The sequence below is a fragment of the Heterodontus francisci genome, chromosome 30 (genome assembly GCF_036365525.1).
Source record: "Heterodontus francisci isolate sHetFra1 chromosome 30, sHetFra1.hap1, whole genome shotgun sequence".
NCBI classification, from domain to species: domain Eukaryota; kingdom Metazoa; phylum Chordata; class Chondrichthyes; order Heterodontiformes; family Heterodontidae; genus Heterodontus; species Heterodontus francisci.
This window is the reverse complement of record NC_090400.1, coordinates 10,326,531-10,348,718: the sequence shown is the minus strand read 5'-3', so window position 1 is coordinate 10,348,718 and position 22,188 is coordinate 10,326,531. Positions and strand designations below refer to the sequence as shown.

Sequence of the window (22,188 nt, the reverse complement as noted above, 5' to 3'; positions counted from 1 at the left end):
ATAAATTTGATGACATTATTCCACAACATAAGTAGATTCCATCCATTTACTCTACTTTTCAAGATTAATTGTAAACTGAGAATGGGGGGGGGGGTGGGGGGGAAGACCCTGTATTCACTGGGGGTGGTTATGATGTGTTGGTGCACCATGCCTGTGATAATTTGCATTGGCACACTGTCCCTGTGGCACACTGGTGCATTGGAAATGCTCTGGCATGATGTGGTTGGGTATTGGGTTGTACTTGGGTCCTTCTGCCCCTTCCACCGCGCGGGGAGTTTTCTGTCTTGGGTCTGATACCATGGGAAAAGCTTGCATTACGGCTGAGCCATTCTCTCGGTGGCGTAAAAATCAAAGCCTGCCTATTTGCCCTGTGGCTGGCAAAGCACAGGCGGGATCTTAGGGACAAATGAATGAATCACAGAATGGTGGGTGGCTGTGCAGTCGGTTGGAGTCTTTTTACACTTGTAGCCATGTGATACAAAGAAAAGAGTAGGATTTTATATTGACCTGTGTGCATTATTTAAAAAAGTGTTCTGGCGAGTTGTTTAGGGCGGTAGAGAGGGCTTTAAACCTCAGGGGTGAGGTATCAAATGAGAAAAGATATAATAAAGAGAGAGGACAAGGCAAGAGAGAAAAGTAGCAATAAGGGAAATACTAATCAGGGTGTGGCAGGAAGGGACAGACTACAAAATTGAATGTGAAAGCAGCTAAGGCTAGAGGTTGCGTAAATAGTAAAAAGACAGAACTTAAGGCTCTCTATTTGTGCATAGCATTCATAACCAAAACAAATGAATTGCTAGTTCAAATAGAAATAAATATGTATGATCTGATAGTCATTACAGAGACATGGCTGCAAGATGAGAAAGGCTGGGACCAGAATATTCAAGCGTAGATGACATTTCGGAAGGACAGGAAATTAGGAAAAGGTGGAGGGGTAGGTAGCTCTGTTGATTCACGATGACAGTACAATAGAGAGAAGTGACCTTAGTTCTAAAAAGTCCAGATGTAGAATCAGTTTGGGTGCAGAGGAGAAATAGTAAGGTAGGAAGTCACGTGGGAGTAGCTCATAGGCCCCATAACAGCAACCACACTAGCACAGTGTATACAGGAAGAAATATGGGGGCTTGTGAGAAAGGTATGGCAATAACCATGGGTGATTTTAATCTGCAGATAGATTGGATAAATCAGATTGGCAAAGGTAGCCTGGAAGATGAGTTCATGGAGTGTTTTCAGGACAGTTTCTTAGAGCAGCACGTTCCAGAGCCATCCAGAACGCAGGCTACTCTAGATCTGGTAATGTGTAATGAGACAGGATTAATTAATGACCTCATAGTAAAGGCACCCTTAGGTAGTAGTGATTACAACTTGATTGAATTTTGCATTCAGTTTGAGGGTAAGAAGAGTGGATCTAAGACTAGTGTTTTAAACTTAAATAAGGGTAATTACCAGGATATGAAGACATACGGGCGGCACAGTGGCGCAGTGGTTAGTACTGCAGCCTCACAGCTCCAGCGACCCGGATTCGATTCTGGGTACTGCCTGTGTGGAGTTTGCAAGTTCTCCCTGTGTCTGCGTGGATTTCCGCCGGGTGCTCCGGTTTCCTCCCAGCTCTAAAAGACTTGCAGGTTGATAGGTAAATTGGCCATTGTAAATTGCCCCTAGTGTAGGTAGGTGGTAGGAGAATGATGGGGATGTGGCAGAGAATATGGCGTTAATGTAGGATTAGTATAAATGGGTGGCTGTTGGTCGGCACAGACTCGGTGGGCTGAAGGGCCTGTTTCAGTGCTGTATCTCTAAATAAAATTTAAAAAAAACAGAGCTGGCTTAAGTAAACTGGGAGATTAGGTTAAGGATAGGTCAGTAGAGATGCAGTAGCAGACATTTAAGGCGATATTTCATAACACTCAGCAAAGATACATTCCCGTGAGAAAGAAAGACTCTAGCGGAAGGACACACCATCTGTGGCTAATGAAGGAAGTTATAGATAGTATCAAATTGAAAGAAAAAGTTTACAATTCAGCGAGCAGTAGTGGAAGGTCAAAAGATTGGACAGAATATAAAAACAGCAAAGAATGACTAAACGAACAATGAGAGAGAAATTAGAGTACAAGAGAAAGCTAGCTAGAAATATAAAAACAAAGTAAGAGTTTCTACATGTATTTAAAAAGGAATGGAACAAGTCTGGGGAGATAATAATGGAAAATAAGGAAATTGCGCAGGAATTGAACAGATTTGTTTGCATCTGTCTTCACTGTAGAGGATACAAATAACATCCCAGAAATAGTTGTGAATTAAGAGTTGAAAGGGAGGGAGGAACCCAGGGAAAGGGTACTGAGAAAATTATTAGAACTGAAAGCTGATAAGTCCCAGGTCCTGATGGACTTAATCCTAGGCTCTTAAAAGAAGTGGCTGCTGAGATAGTGGATGCATTGGTTTTAATTTTCCAAAATTCCCAGGATTCTCGAAAATACAAAATTATGAGGGGCATTGATAGGGTGGATAGGAAGAAACTTTTTCCCTTGGCGGAGGTGTCAATAACCAGGGAGCATAGATTTAAGGTAAGGGGCAGGAGGTTTGGAGGGGATTTGAGGGGAAAAAATTTCACCCAGCGGGTGGTTGGAATCTGGAACACACCACCTGAAGGGGTGGTAGAGGCAGTAACCCTCAACATTTAAGAAGTATTTAGATGAGCATTTGAAATACCATAGCCTACAAGGCTACGGGCCAAGTGCTGGAAAATGGGATTAGAATAGATAGGCTTGATGGCTGGCGTGGACATGGTGGGCTGTAGGGCCTGTTTTTGTGCTGTATAACTGACAGATTGGAAGATCGCAAATGTAACTCAGCTATTAAGAAAGGAGGAAGGCAGGAAACTGCAGGCAGTTAGCTTAACATCTGTTGTGGGGAAAATGCTGGAATCTAATGTTAAAGAGGTTATAGCAGGTCATTTAGAAAATCTCAGTGCAATCAGGCAGAGTCAACATGGTTTTGTGTTTGACTAATTTATTAGAATTCTTTGAGGAAGTAACAAGCAAAGTGGATAAAGGGGAAGCTGTGGATGTGGTGTACTTGGATTTCCAAAAGGCATTTGATAAGGTGCCACATCAAAGGTTACTAAAGAAAATAAGAGCCCATGGTATGGGGCTAACATATTAGCATGGATAGTGGGTTGGTTAGCTAACAGAAAACAGAGAGTAGGGATAAATGGGTCATTTTCAGGTTGGCAAGCTCTAACGAGTGAAGTGCCACAAGGATCAGTACTGGGGCCTCAACTATATGCAATCTATATCAATGGTTTGGATGAAGGGACAGAAAGATGGTTAGGAGAGTAATTTGTAAAGAAGGCATAAGGAATCTGCAAAAGGATATAGATAGGTTGTGAGTGGGCAAAGATTTGGCAGATGGAGTATAATGTGGGTAAGTGTGAACTTGTCCACTTTGTCCAGAAAAATAGAAAAGCAACATATTATTTAAATAGAGAGAGATTGCAGAACACTGAGATGCAGAGGGATCTGGGTGTCCTGGTACATGAAACACAAAGAGCTAGTATGCAGGTACAGCAAGTGATTAAGAAGGCTATTGCAAAGGAATGGAATATAAAAGTAGAGATGTTTTGTTACAGTTGTACAGGGCATTGGTGAGATTACATCGGGAGTATTGTGTGCAGTTTTGGTCTCCCTACTTAAGAAAGGATATAATTGCATTGGAAGCAGTTCAGAGAAGGTTCAGTTTAGTTTAGAGATACAGCACTGAAACAGGCCCTTCGGCCCACCGAGTCTGTGTCGACCATCAACCACCCATATATACTAATCCTACACTAATCCCATATTCCTACCACATCCCCACCTGTCCCTATATTCCCCTATCACCTACCTATACTAGGGGCAATTTATAATGGCCAATTTACCTACCAACCTGCAAGTCTTTTGGCTTGTGGGAGGAAACCAGAGCGCCCGGAGAAAACCCACGCAGACACAGGGAGAACTTGCAAAGTCCACACAGGCAGTACCCAGAATTGAACCCGGGTCGCTGGAGCTGTGAGGCTGCGGTGCTAACCACTGCGCCACTGTGCCGCCCCTTGACTGATTCCTGGGATGAGAGGGTTATCTTATGAGGAAAGACTGGACAGTTTGGGTCTGTATTCATTGGAGTTTAGAAGGATGAGAGGTGATATTATTGAAACATATAAGATCCTAAGGGTACTTGACAGGGTGGATTTTGAAAGGATATTTCCCCTTGTGGGAGAGACTAGGGGGCACAGTTTAAAAATAAGGGATCTCCCATTTAAGACAGAGATGAGGAGAAATTTTTCTCTGAAGGTCATGAGTCTCTGGAATACTCTTTCCCAGAGAGCAGTGGAGGGAGGGTCATGAATGTTTTTGAGGCTGAGGTAGACAGATTTTTGACAAAGCAGGGAGTCAAAGGTTATAGGGGGTAGGCAGGAAAGTGGAGTTGAGTCCACAAACAGATCAGCCATGATCTTATAGAATGGCGGAGCAGGCTCGAGAGACTGAATAGCCTACTCCTGCTCCTAGTTTATATGTTCGTGTGTAACGTTTCTTTGGATGTGCAGATTGTGTATAATTGTTCAAGAGAGTGAACTTAAGATAAATCAGAGACCTGGTATCCTATTACATCGGTGCTATTTTGTGAAACATTCAGAGACAATCCTTCTAACTGGTAACAGTCCTAGTTCTTGAGTTTTTGGTGTCGATGGAGTCTACTTGGTATGACAAGTATTGTAGCTGATAGTGTTGTTATGACCAGGTGAGGAAGGGGTCTCGGGCTCTCCTCTCGCCCTTCTCTGGTTTGGCCGTAACAGGGTTTATCTTTTAAACACAGTGATTTTAGCCCTTGCTCACTGCACTCTGGCTAATTTGCAAATGTAATTAATGAGACAGGCTTTCTTGGGTTTAAACAAGAGACCTCGCCGGGGCCACGTGCACAATTTCAGGCTTGCTTCTCTAGGACCAGAAGGTCAAAGAGAAGCTTTGTCTGTAGTCTTGAAATGTAGAAGCTGCCACCGTAGTTTCCCTGGGACTTTGCTGGAGAGAGAGACAGGGAGATGTCTTGCTGTTGAGGTTCAGAATTGCAGTCTCTTTCTTTCTGTGAGGCACAATTCAAAAGCCTCAGCCTTACCCCAGCAGGTAGATCATGTGACCATCTCTTTTTTAAAACCACAGTTCCTGGAGGGGTGTTGGAATGTAGAGTCTTTCAGACATACTCTGTGGGGAGTGGAGTTTGGCTCTTACAAAGTCAAAGGGGTGTCGTTGTCTTTTGATTGCCCCTATTGGCAAAACCACTCTTGCTAATTGAATCAGGGAGCATTCCCATTGTTTCAGCTAGACACCTGTCTCTCAGCCAGCCCTTGTCGTCTAAGAATGCAAATATGCGGCCTTTTTAGCTGTTCAGTTTTGCTTCCTTTCTTTTTAAAGTGTAATTTGCAGTGCCCAGTAAAAGAAGTTCTCACATAGTATTCCATATAATGAAATTAATATGTTTACATTTAGCAGGTGTGATTTCCATTACAGTATTTTCACTAATAAGTTCTTGTGCCAATCTGTAATAGTTACATTCAACTGTATGTGACTAATGGATAGGACATGTAGCTTCCATTGACCCTGTTACTGTGAATAGTCATTGAGACAGGAGTGGAAAGCAATAAGCTAAGGAATAATCTAGTGATGGTGAGTTGGTCTGGGACTCCACACGTGATAGAATACTGATTTTTGTCCACACAGTTGACCGTGTTACAGGTTCTGGTGGAGGTCTGGAACTTCTCAGCAGAAAGGTTATATGGCAGGTCTCCTTAACGATTCCCCACCTCCATCCAAGCAGTAGCAAGGGACGGGAACAAGAATAAAGAAGCAAAACACAAGAGTGTCTTGAATACCATGTAACTGGGCAATGCAACATTGGATAACTTGATGTTTTTCTTACAGAAACTGATCAGGAATGCTGCATTTGGGAACCTCTTCGGTGTCTTGGCACTTTCACAGTCTGGACGACTCATAAAGGTAAATTTCAACCCCTGTACACACGTCTAAGAAAAGGTAACAGCTAGTGTGCATGAATGAGAGATTCAGATCCACTTCCATGCTAGTCCTTGGTATTAAAATGTAAATAGCATGTGTTTAAGTAAGCAGTTAGGAAGTTACAATGTGTTCTCGGCCCCACTGTTTTAGTCATATTGCTGTAGCAGCAAGGGAATTTTGTGTTCTGGTGCTCTCAGATTATTATGATCCAGTGATACTCGAATGTAAATTTCAGGTCTTTTACTTGAGCACAAAACCAGTTACCATTCACATCTACACGACATTTTGTTATTCAACTGTATGTGACTAATGGATAGGACATGTAGCTTCCATTGACCCTGTTACTGTGAGTTAACTCAAAATCAGTCATTTGAATAGGGGTGGGGAGCCCATCCTCACTAACGTTTGAATGGTCTGGAAGCAAGGCATTGAGACATATTAGCTGTTTACTCATCTGAGGGGGTTTACGGTCATTGGTCTCCAATGCTACGGTTTCAAGTGTGCAATTTCTCAATTAAATTCTGGTAACATTACTGCTGTTGGTAGAAGGCATTTGACTGACTCATAGTTCCATTTGCCTGTGTTGTGAGGAAAGGCTGGACAGGTTGGTTCTGTATTCATTGGAGTTTAGAAGGATAAGAGGTGATATTATTGAAACATATAAGATCCTAAGGGGTCTTGACAGGGTGGATGTTGAAAGGATGTTTCCCTTTGTGGGAGAGCCTAAAACTAGGGGGCAGAGTTTTAAAATAAGAGGATAGCCACCTCTGACCACGATTTGGCCGGCAGTATTTAGGGCTTGTAATGTAGCAATAAAAATCGTAACTGCCTTGATGAAATCACATTCCTAAATGCCTCCACCTCCTCAGCTCTCCATCCTTCTGAATCCCACTCTTTGGTCATCGCTCCTAATCTCTCATCCAGTTTTTGATCCTGCCTTTCTGAAGCATTTTAGCCATTCTTCTGAATTAAAGGTGCTATATCAATGCAAGTTATTGTTGAATGATTGTGGAGTTCTGTATCCAGTTACATGGTGGGCTCACATCAGGTAAGTGCACTATGACAGGCATTGAATTCAGATCAAAACCAAAAGGGGAGGGAGAGAGAAGCCAATAAGAATGCAAATAAAAGAAAAAAAGCTGATCTCAGTAAAAGTGGCCACAAAGCTGTTAGATTGTCATTAAAATACACCTGGTTCACGAATGTCATTTAGAGAAGAAAACCTACCAATCTTACTTGGTCTGACCTATGTGTGACGCCAGCACACAACAATATGGTTGACTCTTTGCTGCTGTTTGAAGTAGCTGACCAAACCATTCAATTGCCAGCAATGCCTGCATCCTTAGAATGAATTTTGTAAAATTTACAAAAATGAAATAGTCCCATGATCAATAACAGACGGGTTTGGAAAGCGACCACTGTTATCTCAGTGGCCAGAGATTTCATGTAGGTTCTTTCCGTCTTCAGGTGCAGTACTTGCTGTCCTCATATCTTAGCCTTGCTTTACTTGTTTTCTGTGGTGTCAGCTACTTTTACATTCCTTCCTGTGACCCTTCGCCTGTATTGTCAGCCTCAGCCCCTCTCTCCCTTCTGTTCTACCTTTAAATGTATCATTGTGCCTCACTGTCACTTCTTCTCTTGCCTTAAATTACCACAGCCTGACATCAATTCTTTCTCCTTCCCCTTTATTCCATCACTTGGGGCTGTTTCTCTCCAAACCAGTGAACACTGTTTTTGAGTTGGTTACTGCAGGCGACAGTCCATTCTGCCACCTCTCCCCATTTTCTTTTCACAGCTGCCTCTTCCGCCTGTTTTTCTGTTGCTGTGTTTTCCAGTGATTCTGTATCGTTAGTCCAGTCGTGTTTATTTTCACTACAGAACCTAACCTGCGTGAATGTGTGTAAGTAATTATTATGCAGCGACATTCCTTGGTGGCTGATGCTTCTTGGGTTTTGGGACTGGAATGACACGTTTGGCTTTTCAATTTAATTTTCTAGTGAAAAAATTAATTGCTGCAAAATTTTGTTGCTAGGAGCCCAATATACTTCTGCAGTCGATCGAGCTGCTGCAAAGCCTCACTAAGTTTAAGCAATACCTCCGGGATCTGCCAGGGAAAACTATTGTGGACATCCTGACTGAGGTAAGGCTTTAAGTTAGACCAGTTAAATGTGTTTCTTTAAAGTTCCTGAATAGCACAGTTTGGAAATGTATGGCTTTGTAAGAGCTAATCAGGGAATCGGACAGGAATTTTGATGGCTCTCGACGAATCTGGTTGAATTTTTTAAGGAGGTTACTAGCTTGGTGGTTAAGACCGTGTCTATGGACATTGTTTATATGGATGTCCAGAAGGCATTTGAAGAGGTTCCCCACGAGATTAACCAACATAAAAGCTTATGGAATTAGAAGTAACCTTGTGATGTGGGCTGGTAATTCGTTGGGAGATAGGAAACGGAGTAGGGATGGTGGGATGTGATCAGTAGTATTCCCAAGGATCTGCACAAGGGCCTTAGTTTTTCATCATTGATATCAGTGATTTGGATGGAGAAATAGAGTGTGTATATCCAAGTTCACTGATGACACCAGGTTATGAGTAACAGTAAGTTTGTGGGTAGGAGCCGATAGTTAGAAAGAGATGGAAAGATAGAGTGAGTGTTGCATTCCACCTTTCATAGTTTGGACCATAGGCAAATATGAGGTCATCTGCTTTGGATCCAAGAAAGATGAATCAGAATATTTTCTTGATTTTGAGAGACTAGGAGCTATGGAAAAGTAGAGATTTGGGTGTCCATGTACACATCTCACTTAAAGCTAGTGGACAGGTACAAAAGGTAATACTCACTCATGCAACATTGGCTTTTAAGTCAAGGGGGCTGCAGTACAAAATTGATGAAGTGATGCTTCCTTTGTCAGACTCCATCTGGAGCACTGTTTTCAGTCTTGGGCACCTCACTTCAGAGTAGATATATTGATCTTGGAATGGGTACAGTACAGGTTCATCAGAATGATACCAGGGCTTAAAGGATTAAACTATGAGTACAGTTTGCATAAACTTGACTTGAATTACTTGGCGTTTAGACAATTGAAAGGTAATCAACATGAAGTCTTTAAAATGATAAAAGAGGTACAAAGGGTTCCTTGAGGGTACGGAGTGACTGGGAGCAAATCACGTCAGTGTGACTACCGCTGACCAAGCTATGGGATAAGGAATAATTCAGTGATGGAGAAAAGGTTTTGAATTAACATGGCTAGTCATTAACTCTATATATTAATTGTCCTACCAGTTGGTGGATTAGTTCAGCTCCATTATACTGCCTGGCTTAGTAATTCCTTGTAAACTGCTTGGCACTTAAACAAAAATTGAAGTCCTAATAGCAAGCCACCCTCTTTGAAGGAAGTGCATATTTTAAGGCTTTAGCTCGTTTTGACATTTGTTTTACAAAACTTGTGTACAAGGACTTGTCCTACACTCTAAGTTGAGTAACTGAGGCTAACAGACTGAAAATGGCCAGGTTGTTTGTATGGTTTGTATGGCGATAACTGCTCTCAGCCAGTAGCACTGGGTGCTATAACTGATCTCCATTTCCCTGGGTTAAGAAGATGCTAAAGCAGCTACAATTCCAGTGCCTGGTTGCTATCCAGCAAACCGTTCTGGGACAGTATGCATATGGGGATCTGTTGAGGATTGCTCCCTGTTTGATTGTGATGCCCCTGTGTTCAAATAGTTATTCTCATGGGTCAAGTACAAATAATGACCAGAGGCACTGGAAAAGGTACAAAAACATTTACAAGAATGATACCATAACTAAGACTGTAACTTATCAGGAAAGACTGAACCATTTAGGGTTCTTTTCTCTAGAAAAGAGAAGGCTGACAGGTGACCTAATACAGCTTTTTAAAATTATGAAGGAGTTTGATAGGGTAGACATAGAGGTGATGTTTCCAGGTGTGGAGACGTCCAAAAGTAGGTGTCATAAATATAAAATAGTCATTGATAAAACCAATTATGAGAAACTTCTTCACCCAGAGAGTGGTTGTAATTTGGGACTTGCTACTACATGGGGTAGTTACGGCGAATAGCACAGCTGTATTTCAGGGAAGCTTGATAAGTACGAGGGAGAAAGGAATAGCACGTGCTGATTGAGTTAAATGAAGAAGGGTGGGAGGAGGCTTGTATATACTGGTGTAGACCAGTTGGGTCAAATGGCCTGTTCCTTTCATGTAAATTCTGTGTCATGTGGTTGAGTTACCGGGGGCAATTAGCACCTGTGCAACCATATCCAGAGAATGATTGACATCTTGAGAGAACATGGTACTTTGGCAGAAACAGAAAATGTAATTATAGTGCAGGATAGTTCACTGTATTCATTCTTGAATTACTGCTTTGTGTTGCCACAGACTCCAGAGGCTGTCTTCAAGGAGATTCTGTTTAAGGCCTTAAAGGTGGACATGGCCTCTGCCTTCAGCACCCCAGAGCAGTTACATCTGCTGCTGGTGGCCCTCCAACGCTTTCCAAATGTTCTGAAACCCAAGAAGCTAAAGATTTTGCTGGGATCCACTACTATTGTGACATCAGAAAATATTCCCAAGTAAGTGCTTGAAAAATCTTACGGATAATACTGAGAAACCGAGGGGGTGAAGATTGAAATAAGTAGGAGAGAACACAAAATAGGTCAAGTGTGATCAAAGGAAGGAATAACTTGTGTTTCTGTCGTGCCTTTCATTAGCTCAGGATGCCCCGAATCGCTTCACACACAATGAAGTGCTTTTAAATTGTTGTCAATTATGAAATGTGGCAGCCAATTTGCAGACAGCAAAATTCCACAAACAGCAGTGTAACAATGACTAGGTAGTCTCTCTTTGATGGTGTTGATTCAGGGGTAAATATTGGCCTGCTCTTCTTTTGACATACTGCCCTGATCTTTTACGTCCCCAATAAATTTTTCAAGGATCTTGCTGCTTTTAGAATAGTGCCCTGGGATCCATAATGTCAATCTAAACTGGTAAAGGGGAGCATCGAGCTAATGTGAAAGATGGTATCTCAACAATAGGGCACTTCCTCAGTAGTGCCATTTTAGATTACGTGCTCAAGTTTGTGGAGTGGAACATGAACCCATGACCTGGCTCAGAGGTGAGTATTCCATCATTGAGCCATGGTTGCCATGAGGTTTCAATTTGAAAAACCTGTGAGTTATAGGAGGAAGAGAGCAAAGAGAATGTAGGGAGTCTGAGAATTATTCCTGCAGAATTTTTTTTTTCAGGTAATTCTGAATTCTGGTGAAGCTGGATTGCTGGCATATTTAGTCCTGGATCCTGGTCTGTGATCCAGCCCAGACCCATGGGAGGGAAGATCTCCTTGCTGCCAACTGACAAAGCCCCAGGTGAAATAACCTTAGTCACTCTTGGGTCAGGTCCTTGAGGGCATGAACCCACAGATCAAATATTCATTGTAATTTTCCACCAAAGCAGCAATCTTGCAAGAAAATGCAAAACGTCACATGGAAATAAAATGTGCTAGACAGCAGCTCTGGTAGCCGAAATAGGAGACCAGGGAAGCCTTCACTACCAAACCGAAAGTAAGATGCCCTGCAGTGCAAAAGATGTTTGGTTTCTCTGCAATGTATTCTCTGCTTAAGAGCGCAGGATAGCCCAACAGCCCAGCACTTTAACCAGTAGCGTACTATAGAAAGGGACCTGCTCCAGCTTCTTGCGTTCTTGACGTTTCCCCCCCAAATGATGCAAGTTTTTTGAGGAGGTAACAGAAGTTAATGAGGTCTTTGCAGCTTCTCCAGAGGCTTGACATCCATCTTAAAATGTGGTACGCAGAATTGGACGCAATGTTCCAGCTGAGGCCTGACTTAGTTGCAGTTTGAGTAATTCTTTTTCCCCCTACCCTTCCTTTGATTCAGGTTGATTCAGATACTAAAACTCGCTGCCGGTGCTGTGAAGAAGGATCAGACTCTGCCGCCCCTCGCCTTGGACCTGCTGCGTGTCGCCTTGCAGGAGGGTACATTCGAAACCTTCTGGAAGGAGCTAGTGGAAAATGGCTTGCTCAAACACCAAAAGGGACCCAGCTGGTACGTGATAGCGGCCGTCGTGGCATCAATATACGAGCGAGAGACTGCAGCCATAACAAGAGATGCTGCTGCACGATCTTTGGGATAACTCATAGACATTTATGGCATAGGAGGACACCATTCGGCCCATCGTGTTCATGCCGGTTCTCTCCGGAGCAATCCAGTCAGTTCTACTCACCTGCTCGATCCATGTAGCCCTGCAAGTTTATTTCCTTCAGGTGCCCGTCCAATTTCCTGTCATAATCTTGTACACCTCTGTCAAATCTCCCCTCAATCTCCCTTGCTCCAAAGAGAACAACCCCAGCTTTTCCAACCTAACTTTGTAACTAAAATCCCCTATCCCTAAAACCATTCTAGTAAATCTCATGTGCACCCTCTCAAGAACCCTCACATCCTTCCTAAAGTGTGACCAGAACTGGGCACAATACTTTAGTTGGGGCCTAACCAGATATTTATAAAGGTTTATTTTCAGCAACAGCCTATCCCAGGATACTAGTCAGCAGCTATGGGCATATTAACGTGAGCCTTGAATATTTTAAGAATAACGAAAGACCTGCATTTATATTGCACCTTTCATGAACCTGGGATGTCCCAAAGTGCTTTTGAAGTGCAGTTACTGTTGTAATCGAGGAAAGGTGATAGCCAGTTTGTACATGGCAAGGTCTCTCAAACAGTACCATGATAATGGCGAGATAATCTGATTTAGTCATTTGGTTGAGGGATAAATGTTAGCCAGGGCACTGGGGTTAATCCCTCTGTTACTGTTCGAAGTAGTGCCATAGGATCTTTTACATCCGCCTGAGAAGGAAAACTCGAAAGACGACACCTCTGACTGTGCAGCACTCGCTCAGAGTTACACCGAACTGTCGGATTTTGTACTCAAGTCACTGGAGTGTGACTTGAACCCGTAATCTTCTGAGTCCGAATCGAGAGTGCCACACAATGAGCTAAGGCTGTTTTGTTAAATTACCCAAACATGAGGTATCTCAAACAATAATTGCAATTTGCATTTATGTACCACCTTTAATGTAGTAAAAGGTCCCATGGTGCTTCACAGGAGCGTTCTCAAAACAAAATCTGATACCGAGCCACATAAGATATTGGGACAGATGGCCAGTAGCTTGGTCAAAGAGGTAGGGTTTAAGGAGCATATCAGATGCTGAGAGATTGCAGGAGGGAAATTGTAGAGCTTAGCGCTTAGGCAATTGAAGGCATGGCCACCAGTGGTGGAGCATTTGATGTGCAAGACACCAGAATGGAGGTGTGCAGAAATCTTGGAGGGTTGTAGGTCTGGAGGAGGTTAAAGAGATAGGAAAGGGGCGAGGCCATGGATGGTTTTGAAAACAAGGATGGGAATTTCAAAATCATAGTGTTGCCAGATTGGGAGCCATTGTAGGTCAGCAAGCACAGGGGTGATGGGTGAACGTGACTTGGTTTGAGTTAGGTTATGGGCAGCGGAATTTTGGATTATCTCACATTTATGGAAGGTAGAATGTGGGAGACCCACCAGGACTGCTTTGGAATGGTCAAGTCAAGAGATATCAAAGGCATGGATGAGGATTTCAGCAACAGATGAGCTGAGGAAGGGGTGAGTCGGGCAATGCGAGGGAAATGGAAGTAGGCGGTCTTGGTGATGGAGCCGATGTGTGGTTGGAAGGTCACCTTTGGGTCAAATGAAACCCTCAATGTTGCGAATGATCAAAGGTCACCCAATGTACTTTCAGCAGGGACCACTGGATAATGGTCAGGAGTAAGATTTTCTCTTCCTCCTCTCTAACCCTGGGAGGCTGAGGCCAGCTGCCAGGATTAGCTAACTCGGCATAGGCTAGCAGTTGAATCTGGCCCTTTCCTGGCCTATATGCCTCTGTGCCACACTTGGTGATGCACTGGCCTCCTGACTCTAAGGAGGCAGGGAAGGAAGAGCTTTAGAAGCACTCTGTTTAGTTCTTAGGAATCAGTGGTTAAACCTACAGCAAAGGCTAGGCCTAAGTTGTGACTTCCTGTAGGTTTTGTGACCTACAAACCTGTGCCTTGTGCATCAACACATTCACTGTTTGCTGTCCAGCATAAAATTCAGCAACTTTCAAACTGATGACCCCAATAAACTACATTGAACGAAGTGTTCCAAAGCCTGTGATTATTATTCACTTTGTGACTTAAGCAACAGTGCCCGTCGACCTGTTCAAAAAATAAACTCGCCTGGATTTAACAAAATTTGCACACTCAAATATCGTGAGGCACATCTATTCCTGGTGAATGGTTACTTTTATGCCGATTTTTAAAATGCATTTTTTGCCTCAATCCCTGAGAAGGAGACGAGAGTGCCTGGGTTTTTGCAAATGTAACTGTATTAAGCGGCCAGGCTATTTCAGGCAGTTCAATCAGCTGTTCGGGCTCACTTGTGCACTGCCGTTTGCCTTGTAGCGCTGTTTTAATGTACATGAGTTATTAAAGGAATCTAGTAGAGGATCTTTAGAGAAATGGTGACTTGCAGAACAGCCGTACTCCAATATATTTCCTTCATCGAATCAACCCCTTTGTTAAAGGTTAGTTTCTGAGACATTCACAAACATGGCAGCAACAGTTCAGAAACTTTGAAATGAAAACAGAAAATGCTGGAAATACTCCACAGGTCGGGCAGCATCTGTGGAGAGAGAAACAGAGTTAATGTTGCTGGTCGTCGATCTTTCTTCAGAACTGTTGAAAGTTAGAGTAACATGTTTCAAGCAAGTTTAACAAATTTGATTGAATTTTCGAGGAGGTGACCAGATGTGTAGATGAGGGTAAAGTAGTTGATGTAGTCTGCATGGACTTCAGTAAGGCTTTTGATAAGGTCCCGCATGGGAGATTGGTCAAGAATGTAAGAGCCCATGGGATCCAGGTCAACTTGGCAAATCGGATCCAAAATTGGCTTAGTGGCAGGAGGCAGAGGGTGATGATCGAGGGTTGTTTTTGCGAGTGGAAGCCTGTGACCAGGGGTGTACCGCAGGGATCGGTGCTGGGACCCTTGCTGTTTGTAGTGTACATAGGAGGTATGATCAGTAAGTTTACAGGACGATATAAATGGGCTGGTAAGATGGGCAGAACAGTGGCAAATGGAATTTAATCCTGAGAAGTGTGAGGTGATGCATTTTGGGAGGATTAACAAGGCAAGGGAATATACAATGGATGATAGGACCCTAGGAAGTACAGAGGGACCTTGGTGTACTTGTCCATAGATCACTGAAGGCGACAGCACAGGTAGATAAGGTGGGTAGGAAGGCATATGAGATATTTGCCTTTATTAGCTGAGGCATAGAATACAAGAGCAGGGAGATTATGTATAAAACGCTAGTTAGGCCACAGTTGGCATACTGTATACAGTTCTGGTCGCCACACTATAGGAAGGATGTGATTGCACTGGAGAGGGTGCAGAGGAGATTCACCAGGATGTTGCCAGAGCTGGAGCATTTCAGCTATGAAGAGGGCCTGGTTAGGCTAGGTTGTTTTCCTTAGAGCAGAGAAGGCTGAGGGGGGACCTGATTGAGGTATACAAAATTATGAGGGGCATAGACAGGAAGAAACTTGTTCCCTAGTGGAGGTGTCAATAACCAGGTGGCATAGATTTAAAGTAACGGACAGGAGGTTTAGAGGGGATTTGAGGAAAAATATTTTCACCCAGTGGTTGGAATCTGGAACACACTGCCTGAATGGGTGGTCGAGGCAGTAACCCTCACAACATTTGAGAAGTATTTAGGTGAGCACTTGAAATGCCATAGCATACAAGGCTACGGGCCAACTGCTGGAAAATGGGATTAGAATAGATAGGCTTGATGGCCGGCACAGACGTGGTGGGCTGAAGGGTTTGTTTCTGTGCTGTATGACTCTGTGACTCTTAAGTGCAGGGGCAGTATTCCTCTGCTGCCTCCCACCATACCACAGACTTTCCCTTTTGTTCTCATTCCCTGCCGCAACCCCACACCCCCCACCTTTCCCTATGTGTGTACTTAAAACCTGTTGGATCCTGGAAATTCCTGCAACTCCCTTCCTAACGGCACTGTGGGTGTACCAACACCATGTGGATTGCAGCGGTTCAAGAAGGAGGCTCACCACCACCACCACCTCAAAGGCAATTAGGGATGGGCAATCTATGCTGGCCTAAATATTCAAAGATATTCAACATTTAGGAAGGACCATCAAAAAGGAAAAGGTGGTGTGCTGATAGTAAGGAATGGAGTCAGTACATTAGTAAGGGATGATCTCAGATCGGAAGAACAAAATGTGGAATCTGTTCGTTTGGGTGGAGCTAAGAAACAGCAAGGAGTAGCAAACATTGGTAGGAGTTGATCATAGGCCATCAAACAGTAGTGGTAGTGTGGGGCATGGTATTAATCAGGAGATTAGAGAAGCATGGAGCATGGGTAATACAGTAATCATGGGTGACTTCAATCTGTGTATAGATTGGGTAAACCTAATGAGCACTAATGCTGTGGAGAACGAGTTTCTGGGGTGTGCTAGGGATGGTTTTCTAGAGCAGTTGACAAACCGACTAGAGAACAGGCTATTTTAGATCTGGTATTATGTAATGTGAGAGGGTTAATTAATTTGGTTGTAAAAGGGCCTTTAGAGATGAGCGACTATAATACTATAGAATTTTACATTATGTTTGAAAGTGAGGTAGTTCAATCTGAAGCCACAGTGTTAAATTTGAACAAAGGAAATTATGAAGGTATGAGAGGCAAATTGGCTGAGGTGGATTGGGAAAATACATTAAAAGGTATGATCGTACATAGGCAATGGATAGTCTTTAAATAAGTATTACATAAGTTTACAGCAACTATACATTCATTCAAGGCACAAAAACCCAAAAAGAAAAGGCAGTCAACCGTGGCTAAGAAAGGAAGTTAAGGATTGTATAAAATTAAAAGAAAAGGATTATAAAGTTGCCAGAAATAGTAGTAAACCTGAGGATTGGGAGGATTTTAGAACACAGCAAAGGAGGACCAAGAAACAATCAAATATGAATGTAAACTAGCAAAAAATCTAAAAATGGACTGTAAAACCTATAGGTACGTAAAAAGGAAACATTTTGCTAAGCCAAATGTGGGTCCATTACAGGCAGACTCAGGAAAATTTATAATGGGGAATAGAGAAATGGCAGAGAAGCTAAATGATTACTTTGTGTCTGTCTTCACTGAGGAAGATACAAGAAATCTCCCAGAATTAGAGATCCAAGGGATTAGGGACAATGAGGAATTGAAGGAAATTAGTATTAGTAAGAAGGTTGTATTGGAGATATTAATGGGGCTGAAGGTTGTTAAGTCCCTGGAACCTGATATTCTACATCCCAGAGTGTTGAAAGAGGTAGCTGTGGAGATAGTGGATGCATTGGTGATAATCTTCCAAAATTCTATAGATTCTAGAATGGTTCCTGCAGATTGGAAGTTAGCAAATGTCACCCCACTATTTAAGAAGGGAGGGAGAGAGAAAATGGAATTACATCAGTAGTAGGGAAAATGCTAGAATCTATTCGAAAGGATGTGATAAATGGACACTTGAATAATAATGATCTGATTGGGCATAGTCAACATGGATTTATGAATGGGAAATCATGTTTGACGAACCTGTTGGAGTTTTTTGAGGATGTTACTAACGGAATTGATAAAGGGGAGTTGGTGGGTGTGGTATAGTTGGATTTTGAGAAGGATTTTGATAAAGTCCCCCACAGGAGGTTGGTTAGCAAAATTAAAGCACACAGGATAGGAGGTAATATACTGGCATGGATTAAGGATTGGTTAACAGGCAGAAAACAGAGCTGGAATAAACGGTCATTCTTTCATTGGCAGGCTGTGACCAGTGGGTTACCGCAAGGATCATTGCTTGGGCCCCAGCTGATCGCAATGTGTGTCAGTGGTTTGGATATGAAGACCAAATGCAATATTTCCACACTTGCAGATGAGACAAAACTAGGTGGGAATGTGTGTTGTGAGGAAAATACAAAGTGGCTTCAAGGGGATTTGGACAGACTTAGTGAGTGGGCAAGAATGTGGCAGATGGAATATAATGTGGAAAAATGTGAGGTTATCCACTTTGGTAGGAGGAACAGGTGTGCAGAGCATTTCTTCAATGGTAAGAGATTAGAAAGTTTAGATGTACAAAGGGACCTGGGTGTCCTCTTCAATATGTCACTGAAAGCTAACAGGCAGGTGCAGCAAGCAATTAGGAAGGCTAATGGTATGTTGGCCTTTATCGCAAGAGGATTTGAGTACAGGAGTAGTGAAGTCTTGCTTCAAGTGTATAGAACCTTGGTTAGATGGCAGCTAGAGTTTGGTCGCCTTACCTTGGGAAGGATATTATTGCCATAGAGGGTGCGCAACAAAGGTTCACCGGACTTGTTCCCGGGATGGCGGGCCTGTCCTATGAAGAGAGTTTAGAGATTACTGGCCCAGTTTCCCCAGAGTTTAGGAGAATGAGAGGTGATCTCATTGACCTACAAAATTTTCTGCCCACCTCACTCGAAGGCACTGACTCTTTTGCAGGGACACTGCTTTCAGAGGTACCCGCCATGCTGCAGTGCAGTACCCAATTGACAACTCTCTCCATGTGGACCGAGGCAAAGACTGTTGGCAAGCTATCAGACCACATGGGATGTTGCATCCAAGCCCCATTCTATCCTCACATGTGCTTTCCAGCAAGGGTTCCTGTATAGCAATTCAGGAACAGCAGAAATCATCTTCCCAACCCCCGTACCCTACCAACATCCCACCCCTCCCTGTAACAGGCTAGAAGTGAACCTATCATTAAATGGTCCAGTGGCTCAGGCCATGTCCCCACCCCGGTGTAATTATTCACTAAGAAATCACTTCAGCCCCAGTGTGGTACAGAAATGCAGCTTATAATTTGGAGCCTCTTTGAACCAACAACTGGCACTTGTACAGCACCTTTAATGTTGAAACATTTCCTAATGCGCTTCACAGATGTAATCGGTAAAACTGAGTTCCAGTAAAATTCAGAGAATACGAGAAATTAGTCTCAGTAAACATTACTCAACAAGCTGATGTAAATCCAATCATGTACTTACCTATATGCCTCAACATGTTGTCAAATATTGGGGGGCTAAATTTCTGTGCTGTTTTCAAGCGATCGGGATTAAAATTGTTGCATTTTAAAGACCTTTAAGCCACAAAACATATATTACATGCAATATGAAGAACTATAAAACACATGCTGGAGCATTTTTTTCAAATGTTTTTGGCAGTGGTGCTGTGAGCTCTGGTCAAGCAGCAGTGAGTTTTAAGGCCCCTTTTTTGCATTTTGATTCTCCTGCTAGATCACGGGAAGGTGAAGATGTGGTGTCCCCTAGTGGTGGCCCTGGGTATCCACCGTGGCAGAGAATCTTGTGTCTCTGTCCCTCTCTCACATGCCTAACATACATCTGCAAATCGTACTTGATTTTGTCGAACAACTTATTTAAAAAGAGAGGAAGAAAGCAGGCATCGGCCAAGAGCCTGAACTTTACTGTTAAATTTGCCCTCTGACCGCAGCACCTTACAAGCAGTTGCAATTACCATCGGATTTATCGGAGCACTTTACTGGCAGTTACAATGACCTATTTAGAGCAGTCGGCATAAAAGGACTGGCAGGTGAGCAGCAAGCAATTACAATCGTGCTACTGATGTCCATTGAGCAACACTAGGGAAAATAATCTAGTATATAACATAAAATTCCTTTACACCCACAACAGAAATTGTTTCATGAAAAACGTATTTCTGTTTTGTGTGTTTTGATCCCAATTTGCTGCTGATGGTTTGATTTGTTAGCCTTGAATATAACTAGGCGGTGTCCTGTTAGTAATGGTATGTCTGTTCTGTTTTCTGTTATTCAGCTATCTGTGTTTCCGGTTGCTCGGTGCCACTTTGCCATTGCTAACGCTGCCCCAGCTTAAACTTGTTCTCACGGGAGATGTGATGCGACAATACGGGAACCATGTGGTTTCAGCTCAGGTATGGCCCTTCTCTGGCTGAGTGATGTTAAGCTTCAGAATTTCTGAATACCCACAAAATGCCTCATTTATACTTTAAAGTTGTTGATGTGTTGAGGCATTGGAATAACTAAGAAGGAGAGAGAGAAAGAACTTGAATTTATGTAGTACTTTTTAGGACATCCCAAAGCACTTTACAGCTAATTAAGTTCTTTTGAAATGAAGCCACTGTTATAATGTAGGAAATGCAGCAGGCACTTGCATTCAATGAGATCCCATAAGCAGCAATCTCGTAAAGACCAGATAATCTCTTTTAGGTGTTGATTGAGGGATAAATAGCTTGTTGATAGGAAGAAAGCTGTCAACTGCAGGAGGGTATCAATAGATTGGTCGGTTGGGCAGAAATGTAGCCAGTGGAATTCATAATATAAAAAAATAGGAGTAGGCAATTTGGCCCCTCAAGCCTGTTTTGCCATTCAATTAGATCATGGCTGATCTGATTGTGGCCTCAACTCCACTTTCCTCCTTGCTCCCAATCCAGCAAAATGTAAGGTAATGCATTTGGAGAGCTCAAACAAGGCAAGGGAATACATAATAAATGGTATGATACTGAGAAGTGTGAAGAAGCAGGGAGACCTTGGAGTACATGCTGACAGATCCGGAAAGGTAGCAGGGGAGGTAAATAAGGAGGTTAAGAAGGCATACAGGATGCTTTCATTTACTACCCGAGGCATAGAATACAACAGCAGGGAAGTTAGGCTTGAACTGTATAAAACATGAGTTTGGCCACAGCTAGAGTACTGCATACAATTCTGGTCAACACATTACAGGAAGGCTGTGATCACACCAGAGAGGGTATAGAGGAGATTTACGAAGATGTTACCAGGACTGGAGAATTTTAGCTGTGATGAAAGATTGGATGGGTTGGGGTTGTTTTCCTTGGAACGGAGGTGGCTGAAGGGAGATTTGAGTGAGGTGTATAAAATTTTGAGGGGATTAAATAGAGTGGATAGGGAGGGCCTATTTCTCTTAACAGAGAGGTCAATAACCTGGGGGCATAGAATTAAAATAATTGGTATCAGGATTAGAGGGGAGTTAAGAGAATTTGTTTTAACCAGAGGTGGTGAGGGTTTAGAACTCACTGTCTGAAAGGGTGGTAGAGACAGAAACCCTCATCGCATTTAAAAAATACTTGAATATGCACTTGAAATGCTGTAACATCCAGGGCTATGGATCAAGAGCTGGAAAGTGGGATAAGGTTGGATAGCTCATTTTCAACCGGCACACGATGGGCCCAAAGGCCTCTTTTTAAAAAATTATTTCATGGGATGTCGCTGGCGTTGGCCAAGGTCAGCATTTATTGTCCATCCCTAATTGCCCTTGACAGCTGAGTGACTTGCTAGGCCATTTCAGAGGGCGTGTAAGAGTCAACCACATTGCTTTGGGTCTGGAGTCACATGTAGGCCAGACCAGGTAAGGACGGCAGATTTCCTTCCCTAAAGGACATTAGTGAACCAGATGGGTTTTTAGGACAATTAATAGTTTCATGAAAGCTAGACTCAGTAATGCTGCCAATTCCAGATTTTATTAGTTAATTGAATTTAAATTCCACCAGCTGCAATAGTGGGTTTTGAACCCATGTCCCCAGGGCATTATCCTGGACTTCTGGATTGCTAGTTCAGTGACATTACCACTACGCCACCATCTCCCTTCTGTGCAGTAAAGTTCTAAGATTCTATAAATATTGGCCAATCAGTTCTTCCAAGTGGAAGTTCAAAATCCTATGAATAGTAAGGGAATAGAGGGATATGGGCCCTGGAAGTGCAGAAGGTGTTAGTTTAGGCAGGCATCAAGATCGGCACAGGCTTGGAGGGCCGAATGGCCTGTTCCTGTGCTGTACTGTTCTTTGTTCTTTGTTTGTTCTATAACGCTAGGAATAAGAGCAGGGTAGCCCTCCCCGGTGTCCTGGTGAATATTTATCCCAGAGCTGTTTGTGGGACTTTGCCACAGTAGTCTGTTTGTCATGTTTGTCCAACAGGTTTGAGGTTCTTTCAGCTCGTTTGGATGAGACTGGGAGCTGCAGGGTAGATGAGCTAACTGACCATGGCACCGTGGTACA

At 43.0% G+C, this 22,188-nt stretch overlaps 1 protein-coding gene across 1 annotated transcript in view; it reads left to right on the top strand.

Annotated features, from left to right (window-relative positions):
- The window catches only part of mybbp1a (MYB binding protein (P160) 1a), a 130,035-nt gene that overhangs the window by 13,731 nt on the left and 94,116 nt on the right, over positions 1–22,188 (top strand). The window contains exons 4-8 of the mRNA XM_068010081.1: positions 5,943–6,017; positions 8,068–8,175; positions 10,431–10,621; positions 11,942–12,109; positions 19,974–20,091. Of these exons, the coding sequence (XP_067866182.1) occupies positions 5,943–6,017; positions 8,068–8,175; positions 10,431–10,621; positions 11,942–12,109; positions 19,974–20,091 (660 nt within the window). The remainder of the gene's footprint in view (positions 1–5,942; positions 6,018–8,067; positions 8,176–10,430; positions 10,622–11,941; positions 12,110–19,973; positions 20,092–22,188) is intronic.